The sequence below is a fragment of the Eurosta solidaginis genome, unplaced genomic scaffold (assembly GCF_040869045.1).
Source record: "Eurosta solidaginis isolate ZX-2024a unplaced genomic scaffold, ASM4086904v1 ctg00000339.1, whole genome shotgun sequence".
Lineage (NCBI taxonomy): Eukaryota > Metazoa > Arthropoda > Insecta > Diptera > Tephritidae > Eurosta > Eurosta solidaginis.
The window spans coordinates 1,009,414-1,032,342 of NW_027136884.1; the positions used below are offsets into that span (position 1 = coordinate 1,009,414).

The window sequence follows — 22,929 nt, forward strand, 5'->3', positions numbered from 1 at the left end:
CCAGCTGGTTACGATTTATATGTGCCAATTTGAAATGAAGGCAGTGTCAGGCCCGTTTCCAACAATTTTACTAACATTTTCTGTGTTTTTTTTATACATGTATATACATATGCACTTAAACTTTATATGGTCTGCTAAACTTTATATGTTACTTTATTTAAACTTATGAAATTGTTGCACAGAAAATTTGTACTACTATTCATTATACTTAGTTGCAACTTAAATGTGCCGCCAGATGGAACTCCTTAACAATATCTAATTGATGATAAGCGTTTTTTTTTACTAGCAAATGTAGATGTATACACATGTAAGGATCTATCCCTGCTAGCGTGTTTCGGATAATTGTATAGTCTTTCGCCAAGATGTAAATAATTCGATACGTTTTGTAGTTAATAAGGCGATATAAATTCATTTCACAAACAAACGAATATTTGAACGAAAATTTTTCCTTTAAGCAGATATTGAGACGATAAATGTAACATTTTGAATTTTCCTTTATTTTTAAGAATTTTTGAGAATTCTTTTCAATTATTATGGTACAAGGCCCAAACAAAGGTGAGCAAATCCCATTGTTTTCTCTACTCTATTATCTTGCAGGAACATACGTCGCAGTCTTGCTTATGGGGCACGAATTCGTTCGCATTTTTTGAATTATCTGACTTCCCAGTGGTGCTTCTTGTTGATCCAGCGTTGCCAAGACATTGGCAATGATTTCTCTCTTTGCTTAAGACTTGCCCACTTTTGTCAAAATATTTTCTCACATCAATACAAATCTTCTTTGCCAATTTCAACATCCCAAATTATTCTATCGAATTAACTACTTTTGCGATACAAAAATACTAGCTTCCTCGATACTTTTCGTCTTATCGTTTTAGTTACTTCCATTTCTCTCGGAATAGTTTCTAAATGTTGTGTCGCTTTCGTATCTAAATATCGTCTCGCATTGGGGGAATAGTTCTTCCCGAAGGCTGATAAGAATTCGAAAAAACGGCGATATCTCCGGCATCGAATAAGTGACTTGTGCGATAGAGAATACTAACAGGAATAATTTATCCAAATTTTAACAGTGTATCAGTATACGCTAGTAATTTACTCCATTTTGTAAATTTTCGACGTCGAAAAAGTGGGCGTGCTTGTAGTTAAATTCTGGCTCCAAAGTACGATTCTAATATCGCTAAAATTATACCAAAGCATTCTCGAAACTATGCTGACAATAATTCGGCAATGATCCTGGAATAGTCCTAAACTGATTCCGAAAAATTCTGGAAATATTCCCAAAAATATGACTAAATCATTACAAATGAACACCGGAAATAGTCCTGAAATTTTCTAAATTATCGACGTAATTCCGGAATAATCCCGAAAACTATTATGGAATAATCTCGATTAAATTACCGAAATTATCCCGAAATATTGCGCAATTGTTCAGAAAACTATCCCAAGGCAGTATTGGAAATATCCAGAAAGCAATCCCGTAACAGTCCAGAAATTACCCTGTAAATATCCTAATAATAATTTTGAAATTATCGTAGAATTTATACCAAAATAAATTTCTCTAGCATTAGTAATGAGTAGGCTTAGGTAAGCATCTCTCCTGCAGGCTTATATATGTATAAGCTAGCTTTGACTTTGAAGGAGAGAAAGTATGGCGTAGGTTTAATAATTATCCAGCACATGGGAGCCTTGGTAGATGCAACCGACCGGGAGAGCAAGCTATTGGAATGGAGCACGAGGAAGTTTGATTGCAGGGGTTGTACAGCTCAACCCTTTCAGGGGGTTGCCACAGCAATTTATATCAAATTATGAACCACAACTACATATGGTGAGTCCCGATTATTCAGCAGGCGAAGCTGTGGCGACCTAAAGTTCCCCACTGGCGGAGGGGGTTTGATGACCTAGAAAGTTGAACGTGGTCATTTCAAACCCTTCCCGCAATGGTCGGGCTAATGCCGTAATGGTGATATTTTGCATCACCATCAAAATCGATTTAAAAAAATCTACGCTTCTGGGAGTCTCCTTATAGCTTCAAGAAAAAAGTGATACGTTTAAGAGGAAGTGGGAACAGGTAGAGGGCAATTCGCTGAAAATAATTTTCGTGTGAGAATCGCTCGATACCAGTCCCAGAGGAGGTGGTTATATCAAGTCGCTCCCGAGATGAGCAGACTATGACCGTCAAAGCACAAATTTCCAGAACGTGCAGACGTAGTTTAGTGCCTTTTAACCACTCATTTAGTTTGCAGTTTCAAATCATACCGTGGTGTTAACAGTCATCTGCATTCCGACAACATTCAAGTAAAATAATGTGAGAAGCGAAAATGGAAAATGGATCACCATGTCTACCCCGAAAAGGAAAGAATTTTGATTACATTTACATATTGTTGCAAGTTTATAGAAATACCTTATGAAACAAAGCAAGTTAATGTAAATTTTTAGAAACTCAAAGATCTATTGTAAAACATTAATTCAATAAAAAATATTAGATAAAGCAAGAGCAAACGAAAAATTTACTACAATTTTCAGAAGTGATGGACACGCCTAATTATGATATTTTAAATAATTTAAAATCTTATACAGTCGCGCAATTGAAGACAATGCTGTGCAAATTTGGAGAAGAGACTAGTGGAACAAAAACGAATTGATGTTCGTGTGGCTAGTTTGCCAAATTTAGGTGAATTTCTGCCTGTAAAAAACATTGAAATCGGTAGAGCAAATAGTCACGCATGCGATGTCGAAAGTATTAATACAGGCGATGCAAGTGCTAAAAATTATACCGTAGTGTGTGAGGATGACGAGCGTTACGTGTGTGCTGATGCATGTGATGCGGGACGTGATCGTAATCAAGAAAGAGAAAATATGGAAGAAAATGGAGTACGTAGTCAGAAAAATTAGTGGGAGTTATTTAAAAGAGAAATAGAACTGATGAAATGCGAACATGAGTTACAGAAAAAGGAAAACGAGTTGCTTAAAAAAGAAAACGGAATATTGAGAAAGGCTAATTGCGAACTAAGTCAAAATAATTGTGGAATAGAAGCAAGTTTAGGAGCAGGTTTTGCCAGTACGAGCAATTTTATGTTAGCAAAAGAAATAATCCCTGAATTTTCCGGAAACCGTGATTATTTCCAGCAATGGAAAGCTCAGTTAATAAGTGTTCAGAAGGCGTACAATTTGAACGAAAATAATATGAAAGCGCTCATTTCCATTAAGTTGAAAAGTCGAGCTTTAAAATGGTTTTATTCGCGATCTGATATAATGTCAATGAGTGTTGTAAACTTACTAATAGAAATGCAGTTATTATTTGAAGATCGCTCAAGCCGGTTAGTCTTAATGAAAGAGTTTAGAACAAGGAAATGGCAGAGTAATGAGTCATTTCAGGAATATTTCAACGAAAAGTTGATTTTATCTAACAAATTTTCAATTAATGATGCTGATTTAATAGAACACATTGTAGAGGGAATTCCTGATTATTTTTTGCGATCGCAAGCAAACAGGCAACGTTTTAAAAATAAGCAAAGTTTACTTGAAGCTTTTCAAGGAGTTAAACTACCTAATAAAAAACGAGTAGATAATAATTTAAATAATAATACTAATACAAGTCAACAATCAAAGCTGAGTTTGTAATTCCCTGGAGCATTTGGCAGCCGAATGCCGCATGCCAAAACGCGAAAAAGGAGCATGTCATGTGTGTGCACAAATGGGCCATTATGCAGTTGAATGTCCTAAAAAGAAGATACATCATGTTGACGATCAATATAACAAATATCCTGATGATTATGTAAGGTATATAAGTTATAGTTTTATTAGGGATGTATATAATTTTTGTTCAACATTAGGTACCTTAATTGACACTGGTAGTCCCATCAGCTTTATTCGACAACAGTTCGTGCCTTATGTTCTTCTTTTAAAAAATTTTTATTTTGAAACGCAATTTTTGGAATAAATAAAAGTCAACTTCAAATAGTTGGAAAACTATAATGTATCATTTCGTATAATGAAAAAGATGTAGATTTTTTTTTGTATGTTGTTCCGGATGACACAATGACATATCCGGTAATTTTAGGAAGAGATTACTTGAAAATTACTAAATGCGCATTAAAACTTTATCCAAATATATGTACAAAAGAAGAATATAATTATTATGAAAATGAGTGTTATAATTTAATAAAAATTAGTATTGAGGAAAAGGACACATGTATTGATAATGATGAGATAAGTTATGATACGAAAAGGAAACTTTATAAAATGTTTAAAGAATGCTATTTGTGCTGTGAACGCCCTGATGAACCGGAAACTACATGTGAAATGAAAATTTTGTTGAATAATGAGAAGCCTTTCCACGAAGACTAGCTTACAATGAAAAGGAAAAACTTCAAGAAATATTAGATGACTTATTGCAGAAAAATGTGATTAGGCCTAGTAGATCGGAATACTGTTCACCAATTGTATTAGTGCGGAAAAAACTGGTGATATACGGCTCTGTGTAGATTACAGAACTTTAAACAAAAATACATTGAAAGATAACTATCCGATACCATTAGTTAACGATCTTTTAGATAGATTAGTTAATAAAAAAGTATTTATTAGATTTAAAGAGTGCATTTTACCATGTACGAATGAACGAAGATCCTATAAAATACACCTCGTTTGTATCTCCTTTGGGCCAATACGAATTTTGTAGGATGCCATTTGGGCTTAAGAATGCCCCTTCCACTTTTCAGCGTTTTTTAAATTATGTATTTGATGATCTCATACGCGCGGGAAAAGTTGCCATTTAGTTGGACGATATAATGGTTGCAACAAGTACTGAAAATGATCATTTAGAGATTATGAAGCAAGTATTCGATAGATTGGTGAGAAACAAATTGGAACTAAGAATTGATAAGTGTAAACTTATGAAATCGGAATTGAGATATTTAGGTTATTGGATTACAAAAGATGCTATTAGGGCCGATAAAAATAACGTAGATGCAGTTAAGAATTTCCCTATTCCAAGAAATAGTAAGGATGTGCATAGCTTTTTAGGACTCTGTTCATATTTTAGGAGGTTTATTAAAGGGTTTTCAATTGAAACTAGTCCATTGTATAATTTAATACGAAAAGATGTTAGATTTAAGTTTGGTGAGAAAGAATTGGAATGTTTCGAAAAATTAAAGATCAAGTTGATGGAAGCACCTACATTATGTATATATGATCCAAAGGACGTGACTGTATTGCATTCCGATGCAAGCTCTCAAGGGTTTGGCGCTATTCTTTTGCAAAAGAAAGGGGATGGGAAATTCCACCCAATTTTTTACTTTTCAAAATGCACTACTGATGCAGAAACCAAGTATCACAGTTTCGAATTAGAAACTTTGGCGATAATTTACGCATTAAGGAGGTTTAGAATATATTTACAAGGGTTAAGATTTTGAATTGTTACTGATTGCAATTCATTATCGTTAACTTTAAACAAACGGGAAGTGAATCCTAGGATAGCGCGACGGGCTCTGGAGCTAGAAAATTTTGACTACAAACTAGAGCGCCGTAGTGGTACACGGATGCAACATGTGGATGCGTTGAGTAGGATTTCTAATGTCTTAGTTTTAGAAGAAAATACTTTTGAACAGAATTTATCAATTTGCCAGAATAGAGACAAGATAATTTTACAAATTATGAAAGAGTTAGAGAAGAAGGAAAGTAAAATATTTGAAATAAGAAATGGCCTTATTTATCGCAAAGTAGGTAAGGCAATTTTATTTTATGTACCACAAGAAATGGAAGGAAATATTCTACGACTTTATCATGATGAAATGGGACATTTAGGATGTTATAAAGTTTATCATGCAATATCTAAATCCTATTGGTTTCATAAATTGAAAGAGAAAATTCAAGCACATATTCGAAATTGTTTAAAGTGTATTACATTCTCTCAAAAAAATGGTTCTCGTCAAGGACTCTTACACAATATCCCGAAAGGGAATGACCTTTTGAAATGATACATATAGATCACTTTGGTCCAATATTGTTAAAGAATTGTAAAAAAATACATATTTCTTGTGGTCGATGGTTTCTCAAAATTTTCAAAGCTGTTTGGTGTACGAAATACTGGGGCTAGTGAAGTTATAAGTTGTCTAATGTCATATTTCAATGCATATGGTAGACCGAAATCTTTAATATTGGATAGAGGAAGTGCCTTTACTTCAAAAGAATTTCAATTATTTATGGACACAAATAATATAAAACATATTAAAATAGCTACGGAATCTCCACAAGCTAATGGACACGTAGAGCGAGTAAATCGTATTATAGCTCCAACGATTTCCAAAATTACTAATGCTGGAAATGCATATAGTTTGGATAAAGTCCTGCCGAATATTGAATTTGTTTTGAATAACACTTTTCATCGAAGCATAGGTACAACACCTAGTATTCTATTATTTGGTATACCATAAAAAGGAGCAGTAATAGATTTTATAAAAGAAAAACTTGAAGATTTTATATAAACGAGGAAGAGAGAGATTTAGAAGTGATACGGTCTAGAGCAGCAAAAAATATAGAAAAGTGTCAGAAGTATAATAAATCTCAAAAAGGTCGGGGTAGGATTTTAAAAGCTTATCACGAAGGAGATTACGTCATGGTGAAGAATTACATAAATATTTCAGGGGCATGTAAAAAAATGGCTCCAAAATTTAAAGGACCTTATAGAGTAGCGAAAGTTCTGCCAAATGGCCGACACCTGTTAAAGGATGTTGAAGGATTTCAAGTTAGCCAGGTTCCATATGAAGGGATATGGGAAGTAGCAAATATGAAGTCTTGGTTATTAAATAAAAATCAGGAAACAATCGGGCGATTGCATGTCAGGATGGACGAACTGTTGCAAGTTTATAGAAATACCTTATGAAACAAAGCAAGTTAATGTAAATTTTTAGAAACTTAAAGATCTATTGTAAAAACATTCATTCAATAAAAAATATTAGATAAAGCAAGAGCAAACGAAAAATTTACTACAGAGGTGTCGTTATGAATTTTCATGTATCTAACTTTATTACCCCTTATTTTTCAGCATTGTATTTATTATTTTATTCCACCTCGGAAATAAAGAGAAGATAAAGTATGTACAGAAAAAATGTATATAATTTTAACACAAAAAAAACCTTGAAAGTGTTTTCTTAATTTCCTTTTTCATCTAATTATTCCACAATTACGGGTTCAAAACACTAAGTTAATTTTGTCTTTGTGTGGTCATGGCAGCGTGGCGAGAGCGGCAAGCGCGTAGATGAAGTTTTCTAATATTGTCGGTAACAGCTAAATTTCAAACATCACATCGCCACACATGTGCAGCAATATCGTGGGACACATGTGGCACGCTGCATGTGCGTGCTTCCTGTTTGTATAACAAACAAAGGCGTTTGAAAACAAAAAGCTAAAGAATCAAAGACAATACAAAACAAATAAATCTACACAAAGCTGAAACCATAACAATTTTGCTGTATATCGCCTCCTGACTTAACTGCAGCGGCACTCCTCTATATTGACTGACATTCTGTGCTTAAATGTGGCGCCTTTTGTTATTGATAATTTTTTAATTACACTGGATCACAAATTCCATTTTTTTTTTCTGCACCAGAGACACCATTATGAAATTCCAATGTAAAATCACCCCCTGAATCTGAAAATCAAGGTTATTTTTAATTCTATGGTAATGTTTTTGAGATATTTACGAATTACTGTTTTTTCAAAAAAAAAACAAAAATTGAGTCCACTTAATCATATATATCTCAAGAACGAACTGAGCAATTCCAAAATGGTTTGAAGCTTTTAAAAGGTAATAAATAGAATTTGCTAGGCCCTGCAGATTCAAAGATAACAAACAACCATTACAGATTTTTCCAATTTTTTTTGTAAAAATGTGTACTTTGCGAGGAAGGATCTCGAAAACTTTTTAGCAGATTTTTTTTTCTTCTCTCTGTTTTATTACGAAAACCATAAGCTTTCACTGAACAAAATCGATGGACTAATACAAAAGTTATAAGCATTCAAGTAAATTTATCCATTAAATACTTAAGTACCCTACTGGTACATACATATGTGTTAGTATTCGTATATCAGTTAATTAGCAGGTAAATTTTCGAAGGGTTAATAGATACAAAAAACTGTTAGTGTCATTTTCTCAAGCCCAGATACATTTCAAGCAAGAGCATATTTTTAAGGTAGGTAGTGTTTTCTTTGTAGAACTAGGGAACCTTTTTGTCTAAGTTGGCTTGAATTTTTACATGATCTAAGTATAAATATTATTACATGCGCCTTGTTCCTTCATAATATATGCAAGGCTCGCCGGATACTTAAGGTAAAATATTATAGAACTCTTTGCGAACAATTTTCCAAGTACCACATGAAGGAGGACAGTGTTTGTTACTGCAAAGACATTGCTGGTCTATTCAAACAGTTTGGTGAACCATATGATACAAAAGAGTGACCATTGTTCATAGACGGCAATAAATTAAGTTTAAAGGCCGTATTATTGTTTTGTCAGTTAATTTTAAAACCTATCTGCCCGATAAACAAAAACTTTGTATGAAAATTTTTAAATTTACATGCGAATATATAGCCCTAAATCTGAATTCAATGTTCAGTTCTGAACAAACAAGAACGAGAAAAATGTAAACAAAAAATTTGTTCTGGATTGAAAGATATATCCAGCCTAAGAGAATTATATACTAATGTGTCACTTATGTATTTATCTAATATACCTTTTTGTTTTCTTTCAGGAGTAAATATGTCTTTAAAAGTTCATTTTCTACACTGCCATTTAAATTTTTTCCTGCAAAATTTTGGCGACGAAAGTGATGAGCGTGGGGAAAGGTGTCACCAGCAAATGAAAATGATTGAAAGTCGGTATCAAGGATTCTGGGATGTCGCTACGATGGGTGAGTCACCCGTTGGTTTCTCATAAGAGAAACCGATCCTAATCTAAATAAGCGTCAAAACAAGACACATAACTTTTTCAATTATAAAATAAGATCCCAGAATTAAGGCATATATACTAAGCTGGGTCGATTTATTAACCTATATCGCGCAATCGATTTTTCGATAGGTTTTGGGCTCAGGAAAAAAATTTCCACTACGCATACCCAAAAAAATAATTTTCGAGCCTGCAAAATTTGAGTTTTTTGATTTTTTTTCTTTGATTTTTAAGGTTTTTTTCATGCCCTATTTAAAAAATTTTAATTTGATTTTAAATTTTTTTATAAAAAGATATCATGATGAAATTTGGTAGGAACATTACTCTTATTACTATATATATGCTTAATAAAAATTAGCAAATCCGGAGAACTACCACGCCCACTTTAAAAAAAAAATTGTTTTAAAGACAAATTTTAACAAAAAATTTAATATCTTTACAGTATATAAGTAAATTATATCAACATTCTACTCCAGTAATGATATGGTGCAACAAAATACAAAAATAAAAGAAAATTTCAAGGGCATTTCGCCCTGCAGAACTTTTTCATTTTCTTCTGCTTCTACTTAGGTGTAACACCCATTTTACAAAGTTTTTTTCTAAAGTTATATTTCACGTCAATAAACCAATCCAATTACCATGTTTCATCCCTTCTTTCGTATTCGGTATAGAATTATGGCATTTTTTGAATTTTTCGTAAATTTCGATATCGAAAAAGTGGGCGTTGTCATATTCGAATTTCGGCCATTTTTTATGCCAAGGTAAAGTGAGTTCAGATAATTACGTGAACTAAGTTTGGTAAAGATATATCGATTTTTGCTCAAGTTATCGTGTTAACGGCCGAGCGGAAGGACAGACGGTCGACTGTGTATAAAAACTGGGCGTGGCTTCAACCAATTACGGCCAGAAAAAAGTTACAGTTATATAGTCTATGCCCCTACCAAATTTCACAAGGATTGGTAAATTTTTGTTCGACTTATGGCATTAAAGGTATCCTAGACAAATTAAATGAAAAAGGGCGGAGCCACGCCCATTTTGAAATTTTCTTTTATATTTGTATTTTGTTGCACCATATCATTACTGGAGTTGAATGTTGACATAATTTACTTATATACTGTAAACACATTACATTTTTTGTTAAAATTTGACTTTAAAATTTTTTTAAGTGGGCGTGTTCTTCATCCGATTTTGCCAATTTTTGTTTAGCACATATATAGTAATAATAGTAACGTTTCTGTCAAATTTCATCATGATATCTTCAACGACTGCCAAATTACAGCTTGGAAAACTTTTCAATTACTTTCTTTCAAAAATGGGCGGTGCCACGCCCGTTGTCCAAAATTTTCTTTTCCGCATCACAAGTTCAATCAACCTACCAAGTTTCATCGCTTTATCCATCTTTGGTAATGAATTATCGCATTTTTTCGGTTTTTCGTAATTTTCGATATCGAAAAAGTGGGCGTGGTTATAGACCGATATCGTTCATTTTAAATAGCGATCTGAAATGGGAGCTCAGGAACCTACATACCAAATTTCATCAAGATATCTCAAAACTTACTTAAGTTATCGTGTTAACGGGCTGACGGACAGACATGGCTCAATCAATTTTTTTTTTGATGCCGATGATTTTGATATACCTTTACAACCAACCGTTATCCAATCAAAGTGAATATACTCTGTGTGCAAAGCATGCTGAGTATAAAAATACCACGCAGTCAGAACAACAACAAGCCAAAAGTTTTTTATTTATTTTAAATTAAGAAAAATCCACCATCTTATCCGCTAAGTAAAAGATAAGGCAATTTTATTGTGATTTTTTCTCTCCATTAATTTTTTTCAAACTCTTTCAAACTTTAACTCTCAGTATGGCAACAGTGTTCTCATTCAAGATTCTTAAGAACTCCCATTGACCAATTAAATGACTTTCCTTCATTATTTTACTGCAAATTTTAAAGCTTCCATACAATTAATCTCTGCCACAACTGTGCAGAGTACAGAATACCGTTATGCGATTAAAAGTGATTTCATGCAGATAGAAAAAAAAAAACAAGACCAATTTATTAGGAATGGCAGGAAGAGATGGAACAAGTATTTTACTTTCCTATTTTTTTGCAACAATAAACAATTTAAATGCTAAAAAAGTAGGCACTTAAAAAGTGAAAAAGGCTTAAAGAATGAGGGAGTGACTTGCAATACCACGGAACCATGTACCTTGCTGCAAAGCAGAAAGGGCACTGGTTGCGGGACAAGAAGAGTTTAATTGGTTTATAATATAGAGGGAAGTAACGATAAGACTTCAGCCTAGTTGGCGATTCTGAAGGAAGTTAACATTGCAACTGCAGTTGTCCCCGAGAAAATTAATCAAGTGACAAAGCAGCCCCTGACTCTAGCGCTAATAGAATGTCATATACACCGCTATCATTCTTCGTTTCAGCGGAGTGCACAAGCGGTTATAGGAACGTTCAGTTATCCAAAGGCAAGGCGCAAGCGCATGAATTGAGGTGGCAGATAGCGCACTGCTTCCTACGACCAAAGTCCAAAATATTGTTCCAATTTGTAGGTAAGTCAAAAGACGTGCTGAAACTGTTACAGCGACAGAACCTGAATGTACCGACAGCGGTACTGGAATGTATTTCTAGTATCTCGACAAACGCAGTAGGGACAAACCTACACTCTGCGAATAAACAAGAAAAGGAGACGAAGATGCTGCAGGAGATTAAACAGCACAATGATTCCGATAGTCTGACAGTTAAACTATCAAGACAATAAAGTGGCGTTACTACCTCTCTTCTCTTCAGGAGGATTTTCTCGATGTGAGGGTGATGGCTTTTAACCGAAGACGTAACAATTCGATGTTTATTTTACCTCTAAAGCTATAACGCTTGTGGCTCATGGTTGGCGTACTAACAGGGAAATCCTAGCGGCCCCTGCTTATAAATAATGCCCCGTCAGTGGTAACGGAAGTAGGAAGCGCAGGCTTTCTGATGAAACAGTTGAGGTTGTTGCGTTAAAGCAACAATTAAGCTGGATCCTAGGAAATTTCTAGAGTTCGCCAAGAGGAAAGAGTAATTTTTTTAACACAGCTCCTAGTTGGGGCAGTCAATGTGGGGTTTTTCAACTTAAGTGCAAGCACTGGGCGCTGATACTTGAAAAAGTACAAAATTCTGAGTTTTTGTTGGGAATGTATGTTGAGAATACATGTGAAGGCATATTCCGTTTACATGACACGTAAATTCGCTTCAGCATAAGATATATCAATGCAATATTGAGTATACTTAGATCTTTCACCCTATAATTATTCCTATTAAAAGTTTTCTTCAAATTCTTTTTATTTCATTTCAGGTTCACCGTGGCACGTTGAAATCATGTCTACACCCGGTCTAACAGCACTGGGCGAATCGACACGCCTTGTACCCGCTAATACGCCGGTGGTTTTTGAGATACAGATGCCTCCTGGACAAAGCCTAAAGAAAAGCGAGCGTGTGGCAACAGTTTTAACACCAACCAAGTCCAAACTGAATGCCAGAGTCGCCCGTGAGGCGGCAAATGGTGCTGCACGCATCGAATTTGTACCACCGAAGTGGGTACACACATCATTGAAGCGTCCATAAATGGCACAAAAATAACTGGCGGTCCCTTAATTGCCAAAGTTTACGATGCCAGTCTAATACAAGTTACAGATGTTAATGGTGGTGTTGTTGGACAACCATGTCAATTTCGTGTCGATGCAAGTGCTGCTGGCGAAGGTCAGCTAGAAATATCTATAAATGAAGGCGAAGTATCAAATCATGTGAAAGTGGTAGGTGGTGGACGTTGTTTGGTCTCCTTCACACCCGAACAAGCTAAATCACATTTGATCGATATTAAATTTAATGACGAAACGGTACGTGGTTGCCCATTTGTGTGCGTCGTAGCTGACACATCACGCGTCATGTTGAATATTTCGAATTTAGAACTGGGACCAGTAAACCGGCCGCCTTCGTTTCATATAACCGTAAGTGGAGGAGGCGCCGCTGAATTGGCGGTGAGTGTACGCGGACCGCATGGTGAATTACCTGTACATGTTACAGGCGATATACATGCTGGATTTACAGCTGAGTTTACGCCCATTGCAGTGGGTGGACACTCGACCAATGTGGAGTATAATAGTTTTCCAGTGCAGGGTACACCATTCTTGGCGAAATCTTATGATACTACGAAAGTGGTGGTGGGTAGCGTGTCGCGAACGTTGGACGTTCGGTGCAATTTTCTGTGGATGCTGGTGATGCAGGCGAGGGTAATTTCGAGATAACAATTTCGGCGAAAGGTCAAAATGTACCAACATAAGTGTATCCGCAAAGCAGTGCAAGGTAAGTAAGAGAATTTTTCTCAATCACTTATAGCTGAGGATCGTACAGAGTTATACATTTTGTTACAAGAATTACTTTTCAATTATAATTTTTGAGTTGCTTCTTTCGCTCAGAAATTAACAGTTATTTTTAAGCTTTACATTTCGCTCGGAGAATAATAACAGGATTTCCAGTTTTTTATTTTGCTCGAAAATTCGAATTTCTTGAGTTTTTTTATTTCGCTCGGAAAATAACAGTTGTTTTTTTGAGTTCTTTTACTTCCTTCAAAAAATAACAGTTATTTTTCTAGTTTATTTTTCCATACGAAATATTATTAGCTATTTTTTAAATTTGTGGTCTCGCTCGGAGAACAACAGATTTTTCGAGTTTTTTTACTTCGGTAGAAAAATAACAGTTCTTTTTCTAGTTTATTTTCTTAATTGAAAATCTACTAGCTATTTTTAAAATTTTTATTTTTTTCGAGTATTTATTTTGCTTGGGAAATAATATTTGTTTTTCGAGACCTTTATTTCGCTCGGAGAATAACATTTATTTTTCGAAATTTTTGTTTCGGTTGGAATATAAAATATTTTTTTGAGTTTTGTTTATTTCGTTCGAATATGGCGGTAATTTTGTTAGTTTTTTATTTCGCTTATAGTGTTATTTAAATTTTTCAAGTTTTTTATTTCGTTTAGAAAATAACTGTTATTTTTCGAGTCTTTTACTTTCTTTGAAAAATTACACTGCTCTACAAAAATAAACTTTTTGCATTACCCTGGATCACCACTATTTTTTTATTTGCTATAGTCCCCTAATTATAAAAATAGTCGAAATTTAAAATTCTATGGATACGTTTTTGTTTTTTTTTTTTTTTGTTTTCTAAAATTTGCCTTCTTTGAAAAGGGAGATCCATTGATTTTATCATATCTCTGGAACGGGTTGTCCGATTTTGTTGGAGTTGGAGAAAACAGCATATAATAGCAAATGAAATTACCTTAAAATTATTTAAATACCATTTTTTTTAAATACTTCTTGGTTTCAGAGTTATTTGCATCGCATTATAAAAAAATAGATTTTTGTATTAAAAATTTCCTTTTGTTCTCTAATTCGTATAAAATCGAAAGATACAAAAACTTACAACTTTCATTAGATGATCAATAAAACTGTGAACATTCCAAATAAGGCAAGCTTTATTTCATGAAAATCCATGGATAAAAGGTAATATTATAACAATTAAGTGAATGAAGGGAAAATAAGTATTTTTAATATTTTTGTTTATTTAGCTATTTAAGATACCTTTATTAAAGAAGTTCTACAAAATTTAGTACTTGAAATATTTGAAAATAGTTTCTACATTTTGCTTGTCTACATTAATAGTTGGCTAGCAAATCAGAAATGACTTCCTTATAATTTGGACCCCGATTATTTCCTAAAAAGTTTGAAACAATCAGCCTAAATGAGTTCCAACCAGCCTTTTCTCTATAGTAGTTTTCGGATTTGTGGACCATCAAAAACACCTTCAGAAATTTTTGAAGCGGATAATTTTGGAAATATTGTTTGAATATAATTGAATGCTTTTTCATTTTTGTTTAGCGCCTTAACAAAATTCTTGACTTATCCAAGCTTGATGTGTAATGGTGGAAAAATCATATTCTCCTTTTTAATTAGAGCAGCATATTTTTTATATTGTGTGTGCCTATTTTGTGATTAGTTCTTGCTGGTCAGTCCTTCCTTTCATAATGTGCGCTTCGATCTCGGCTATCCCAAAGGCGAAGAAAACAACAATTCGCAACATATTTTCCAATCTTGTTTTTCATAATGAATATATTTTAAAAGTTTGGACATGGTTTCATAAGTCTCCTTCATATTTGCGGCATGTGCGATGGGTATTCATGGCTACTGATTGCCATTGTGTAATAAAACAGCTTTAAGGCTTTCTTTGTTACTATCAATAAATAATCTCCATTCACTTGCGTCATATGTTTGGCCAAGCTTTCCAAAAAGTCCACTTATATCATAGCAAAAATATATATTGTCTTTATTTCTATAAAAACAAGCATATGGCTTATACCGTAACCTGTTTTTCTAATAAATTTCTTTCTTTTAGACGGGATGCAAGTAACTCTGACTTATCTTTTGGAAGCTATAGGTCTCTTGTAAGATCGTTTAACAAGGACTGTGTCAGAGGCTTTGGGCAAAATCCATCTGATACGCTGGAGGTTTTTGAAGACGAAGAAATAGGCGATGGAGGAACTTCAGTATACGTATTATGTTGATCTTCAGGACATGGAACTCCATCTGAATCTAGCACGGGAAGAGTAAAATCACAAACTGAAATCGTGGGACAAGACCAAATCATATGTTTTCGAAATTCTTTTTGTTTTACTTAAACAAAAGTAACAGTTAGCACCATGATCACATGTTTCTCTCCACATCATAGGTTTTTCAATTTGCATGTTTTCTCTGTGTAAAATGAGTATCATAAATATTTTTAATTATTAAATGTAATTGTTACTTACTGAGGGTAGGATTTCCATTTCTTTAAACTATATATACAGCTATCACAAATTGAATTTGGCGTCCAATTTTGGCTCAAATTCTCAACATCTATTTTAAAATGATCCTTATGTGAATTTTGTAGTGAAATAGTGAAATTTCTCCGCCGTTTTGCTGTAGTGTAAAGACCACATACATAACAAAATATATTCGGGTAATTTTTGCAGACAAATTTTCTACTGTTATTATTAATTTGTTTAAAAGTCACTAACCAATTAATAGTTTTTTGCTGTTGTTTACAACTTGAATGCTAGTTAAATAACATTGAATGAACTAAACGAATTATTTTAAATAATCGCAGGCCACTTCTATTTTTAAAAGTATATATCTTTTTTTTTTGTTCAGTTTGTCACAATCGGCGACAATATACCATACAGGGCAGGCATCTAATGAGTCTGTAAATTTTTTAACCACTACCTGCGAAAGGGTTTGAAAAAAGGGATTTTCACAAAAACTTCATATGCTATGGGAAAATGGCCTGTGCTGGCTGAGATATTCAGTAGGTAGGTATAACAGTTTCTATGACGGAGTGATAATTTGATTTTTTTGTTTTTATGATTTGAGCATTCTAAGAACATCGCAAGAAATGCCCCAAGGAAAAAGTTGTATATATTTGATAACAAATATATATGACCATACTTCTTTCTTGCGTAAACCCGCGTTGGCAGCTTAAATTTTCCATACAATATGAGGCATTTTTTCTTATGATGTGCGTTTTGCCTTAAGAAAAATTGACGGGGAAAAATTTCTTGAGTGTCATTATGAAGATTTCTCATTTCTGCCGATGCCCGTAGTAAGCTCAAAAAGGCAAAGTTGCGCAAAATGTCATACCTAAATAATTTGTTTGTCAAAAACAATAATAGGCTTGATATGCAAAATTTTCGCTAAAATGGGTATTTTCACTTTATTGTCAATAAAACCAACATTTATTCATGTATTTTCACGAAATAAGGTCTCAATTATTTATAATGTTTACAGTTTTAGGACTGTGAAATAAAAATGGCAAGTTTTTAAAACCTTCGATTTTTTATGGATTTTTTAAAAATAAAAAAATTTAGATTTTGCAAAAAAAAAAAATTATTTTTACATTTTTATGTGAATAACTCCACAACGTCGATCATATAATAAAATTTTCTTAACAAGACTTGAAGAAAATTTTGCAGTGAATCCACTGGTGTTTCTCTCAACGAATTTAGATAAGTAATTTCCAAGATATGATAAAATAAATAGAAAGACCTCTGTGAAAATTCATGATTTTAGAAAAAGAAAAAAAAATCGTATCCATAAAATTTAAAATTTTGTGTATTTTTGTACTTAGGTGGCCATAATACATCGAAATTATATAGTTAGACTTCAAAGTAATATCTCTTGTTGACTAGTGTTATTAAATATTTAGTTTTATTTCTTAAGTTATTTAGTTCGCTCAAAAAATAACTGTTATTTTTCAAGTTTTTTATTTCGCTAGGAGAATAATTTTTAATTTTTGAGTTTGCTACTTTACCCGAGATCTTACTGTTCGCATATTTTACTTCATTCGAAAAGTTGTTAGTAATTTTTGGTTTATTTCTTTCTGCTCAGATTCTTGCACGCCCCTTAAAAAACTCAAAAAATAATTCAACAAAATTCCAAAAAATTTTCTATTTTTAAAGCAAAACTAAAAAAAAAAATGAAACCCTTTAAAGATAGTAATGGATTTAAACCTTTATGATTTTTTTGGTTTTCAATTTGAATCAATCACAGTTATGTGAGTTCCTGGTTTATAAAAATCCTTCAAATTTATTATTTTCATCTCTTTTCACAGATTCTCCGTTTCGTTTGTGCCAACTGAGCCGTGTGAACATACTATAAATGTCACATTAAATAAAATGTCTGTGCCTGGTTGTCGGCATGTCGGGCCCACAAGTTTCTCTCGGTGGTCATTTTGAAGATATTGAGGTCAATGTTGAAGGTATGTATTCGTTGTGGAGTTAGTGTATAACCCTCTGCAAAATTTTATACTCCCTTTTTATATATATCTATGTGTGTACTAATCTTTTTCGCGTATATCTCACTCACATCCAAATTGGATTTAAGTATTTTTATACCTTTCGTCAACATGAAATGGTATATTAACTTTGGTCCGATGTTTGTAACGTTGAGAAATATAGAAGATAGACTCACGATTAAGTATACCTAATTGATCAGGGCGACGAACTGAGTTGATATAGCCATGTCCGTCTGTCCGTCCGTCTGTCTGTTTGAACGCAAAATAGTCCCTCAAATTTTGAGATATCTATGAATTTTTTATTATATTAGACATTTGTCATTGGTCATTCCTGCTGAAATTTAGAGATTATAAACGTGAAACTCGGTGATATATATTCTAATACATCACAGAAGATTTTCTGAAAAAATCACTTTGATCGGAGCTATATATAGTATATATCCCATACAACCGATCGTTCAGATAGAAAGATTTTTGGCCATTTCTCCCTTAATTTAGAAAGTATAAACATGAAACTCGGTGATATATATTTTAATATATCATAGAACATTTTATGAAAAAATGATTTGGATCGGAGCTATATATAACATATATCCCATACAACCGATCGTTTAGATAGAAAGATTTTTAGCCATTTCTCCCTTAGCTTCCAATATAAAAACGTGAAACTTGGTGATATACATTCGAATATGTCATAAAAGATTTCATGTAAAAATCATTTCGATCGGAGCTATATACAATATATATCCTATACATCCGATCGTTCAGATAAGGGGGTTTTTTGCCATTTTTTATTTTATATTTATCTTAAATATTGTTTAGGTATGTACATGTGTTCACTATATATTTCTTATCTTATACATCCGATTATTTGGAGATTATGAAAGGGATAAGATTATTGTTCACCCCCATTCATGAAAGGTATGAAGCCTTCGGCACAGCCTTAGACATTCCCGTCCTTACTTGTTTTTTATTATTATTTGTTTTATGCACTTAGTCTTTTCAACTTTTATTTTGCGTATATTTGAACTTTTGGGTTCTCAGCGAAATACAATTTTCCTTAAAATAAGTATTCATATTTCCTTAATATAAAATCAATCAGTACTTTTGAGGTATGCAGTAGACAATGATTTTTGATATCTTACGAAATTATCTGCGTTCATAATATGAGATGAATTTGATTGTTCCAAGAAGCTTCTGGGGATCTATTGCTATGAGCCCGTTCTTCAAAACTAATCAAAAGTACCAATGATGTCCTCTTTGTCTTCCATTTGAACCAATCTCTTTGTCAGTTGAGTACTTAAAATTATTTTTGGCCACCCACAAGTCTAACGTTGAATTGAGTTCTATTTTTACGACGGCGAGTTTACCCAATCAATAATGGGACTACCACAGGAAAGATTTTCTGACCAATCCTGCCTCTTATTTATGGACTTGTTTTGCTGGCTTACTATTTTGCAGCTTCCAGGCTCATGTCTTTAGGAATGAAATATTAAAAATATTTTCGAAAAATTTGCTCAAAGGTAGCCCCTCTTCATGGTTTGTCGACCCTCCGACTGTTCTTTTCCATTTAAAATGCACTAAAAAATTAACTTGCGCGTCACGCGGAGGGTCGTAGAACAACCCCTGCCTGTGTCTCCTCCAAGGGATATCTCGAACAATTTTTTTTATTATTGAAAATAGCGAAACAGAAATCGACTGTGCAACTTGGAAGAATCTTAACTGTAGGTCTGAAACATAATTAAATATAATTTTCGAACTCAACTTCGTGCGTTTTAGGGGGCTCAAAGTTCTGAAAAGTAAGCACCTCCTTAGCTAGGCAAATGCTGGGTAAAACTATCTCTTCCAGAATATCAAAATACTTATGTAAGGTTGTGCCTATGGTCCAATTACTCAATTCTGATGTAACTCTCTTCACTATTGTAATAAGGCGTACCCCTATGATGCCCCAGTGAGCTTCTATAACAGAGGTCATCAACCATGAAAAAGGAAGGGACTTAGGCGATTATATTTTACTACCACAGAATTACCGCAGAACGTTCGCTCTCACTTCGCACTTATTATTACACCGTTTCTTTTAACAAGCAGGGTTGCAACACAGAAAGAGGTTATTTTTTATTGGCGCATTTCAAAAAACACCTGATACGCAGAATTTTTTAATTTTCTATGAGACTCAAACAATAAAATAATATTTTTAAAACATATTCAAAAAATAATTCTTTGAGTGTTAACAAATATGCGTGCACACGCCTTGCCTCGTTGCTCGTTAATAAATGACTACAATGATTTTACTCTTACCAACACAACAACTGTTTTAATTTTGAAGATCACTGTTTTATAATCACGACCAACTGCAACTTAAACCAATTTTAATACTTCTTTCAAATCAAAAGCGAGTCTCCGGGAATGTAGATAAACAGTAGGCTTGTGGTTGATAGAAGGAGACTGGGAAACATTTTTGAATAGTTGCTTGAGATCTTCGATAATTATATTAAATCTATTCCGCGACACTTCAATAACTTGTCCAATTAGACAAGGCTCTGCCCGTTTATGACTGAGTGAGATTATCATAAACTCCATCCGGCGACAATATTATATGTCAGCTTGTAGCGCAAGGCGGCGACAGCTACACAGCCACATTTCAGCCCACAGTTGTGGGTTGTCATATGATAAGCGTTACAGCCAATGATAAACATATCAACGGCTCACCATTTTCATGCAATGACTTTGATGTCTCGCGTGTTAGTATCAGCGATTTTCATCAATAATATGGACAGGCGGCATTGGGTATACCGGTTACTTTTAGCGTGGATGCTGCTGGCGCTGGTGAGGGTACTCTAGAACTGGTCGTTTCGACCGACAAAAGCACTGCTAAAGCAGTGCATGCGCTCGTGGTCTTCATGCCACAGACAACCGAGCCACACTATGTGAATATTACATTCAACGGAGTGCCCGTCGATGGTAACCCATTCCGCGTAGAGATACAACATACCACACAACACATACAAATAGTCAGTTTGGCCACAATCGATTGTCCTACAGATGACCAGATTGCTGAGATTATGGGACCGATCATAGGCCAGTGCAGTACACAATTACCAGACAAACAGCAGAGTTCCGCACACACATGACCGGTAATTATTTGATATATTTCATCGATCGCGATACACGGGTATTGGTACCCGTACCCTAACAGTATTCGATCCGTCATTAGTGAAGATCACCGAAGTTGGTGATTCGGCGCGTCAGCGACCAGCTAGTATTTCGGTGTCGCTCAATGAGGTAGAACAAGGTGAGCTGTCGGCTTTGGTGAAATGTGGTGCTTCTGAGGTGCCTCACTCTATACGTGGTCCATCCAAAACGGGTATTTATGAGATTGTCTATCATCCGATGCGTGTTGCACCACACAAGATCACAATACTATTCAATGAAGTGCCAATCTCACTGAAACCGCTGGAAATCAATGTATTGCCAAAGAGGATATCCTCTTTGGTGTTAGTATCGGCCGTGGTCCTAATCTTGGTCTAGTTCTTGGCCTTGATCTTGGTTTAGGTCTTGGGCTTAATGTATATCTTAGGTTTAACCTTAGTCTTCGTCTTCGCATTGATCTATGTTTCCGTCTTTATCATTTTCTTAATTCTGGTTATAGAACTGACCTTAGTTTTCATCGCATATCTTAATGTCTTCTCATTTTTATTTATAAGGTTCACGCCTATGGCCCTGGTATCGAGCATGGCGTGTTGGCCACCTTCCAGTCGCGTTTTATATGCGATACGCGTGGTGCTGTCGCTGGACAACTAACAGTGCATGTACGTGGCCCCAGAGGAGCATTCCGCGTCGAAATGCAACGTGAAAGTCAAAAGGATCGCACCATACTGTGCAAGGTAAGGAAGGATTAGGCATACATTTGTATGCTCAGTTTTGAATTAACATTTTTTTCTCAACACTCCAAACAGTACGATCCAACCGAGCCTGATGATTATCGCGTCGAAGTCAAATGGACTGGTGAGTTTGTGCCAGGCTCACCATTTCCTGTAATTATATTCGATACTGAAGAAGAGTTACGTCGCTATTTGCAAGGTATATGAGGCCAAAGTAGTATCAGCACAGTCCTCAGTCAATTGACGCAACATCAAAACACCCAACCTCAACTTCCACATCAACAACCAATACAATTACAACATCAACAGCAACATTGTAATACATTACCAGCATCACCGCAACAGTTCCATCATCGCTCACAACAACAAATACAGCGTCTATCACCATTGCTGGGCAGTCAGTTACTGAACCAGCAGCAGCATTATATAAGCATTATATAAGTTCGCGCAGTTGTTTGCGTCGTCGTTGCCGACAGGATAACAACTGTGTATATATGTATGTATGTGTATAGAAGATTTTGCAGTTTATTTGTTTTTATTTGAAAGCGAAAAGTTGGAAAGCTATTGAGAAAAATAGATAATAAATAAGTCCCAAAAGGGAAATAAAAATAAACAAAAAACGGTAAATAAAATGGTTCAAATATGTAACTTTGTTGTTGCTACTTTAAACAAAGAAACTGGTCACGCAAATCGACGACAAATGAGAAAATTACAAAAGAAACGAAATGAGGGCAGCTTACATAAAACCACAAAATGAAAAAAAAAATGAGGCACTATTTTAAAATTTAATGAATAAAAAGTTTTAAAAGCGCTGTTTATTTAAATTTACAAATTTGGAACCATTGAAATATAAACTGACAACGAAATCTTCCCATCGTTACGAACGTTATTAAAATATATAAAAAAATTTATTTGCTATTTAGTTTTAAAATTTTTGTATAAATTTAGCAGCAATTTGCAAAAAAAAATTTATTTATCGACACAAAATTAAAATAAATGTGTGAGTGAAAAAAAAAATTAGATCAGAAAATAAAAAAAATAAATATAGGAAAAAAAATATTTCTTAAAACTTCTTAAAATATTTTTTGTAATAGAAAATTAGACAGAAAAAATTTTAATTTATAAATAAAACTTAAAAAAAATAAATTGTTTGAACAATTTTCAAAGTAAATTTTGTAAGAAAAACTTAAAAAAAAAAAAATGTTTCGTTTGAAACTTATAATTGAAAAAAAAAATTATTAA

The 22,929-nt window shown here is 34.0% G+C and overlaps 1 protein-coding gene and 1 pseudogene across 1 annotated transcript in view; both read left to right on the top strand.

Annotated features, from left to right (window-relative positions):
- Positions 1–8,823, top strand: part of LOC137235651 (TSET complex member tstC-like) — a 129,215-nt gene extending 120,392 nt beyond the window's left edge. The window contains exon 2 of the mRNA XM_067758540.1: positions 8,745–8,823. Coding sequence (XP_067614641.1) covers positions 8,745–8,823 — 79 coding nt within the window. The remainder of the gene's footprint in view (positions 1–8,744) is intronic.
- Positions 8,824–12,285: 3,462 nt separating this feature from the next.
- LOC137235647 (filamin-A-like) lies at positions 12,286–22,684 on the top strand (annotated as a pseudogene).
- The last annotated feature ends 245 nt before the right edge of the window (positions 22,685–22,929 follow it).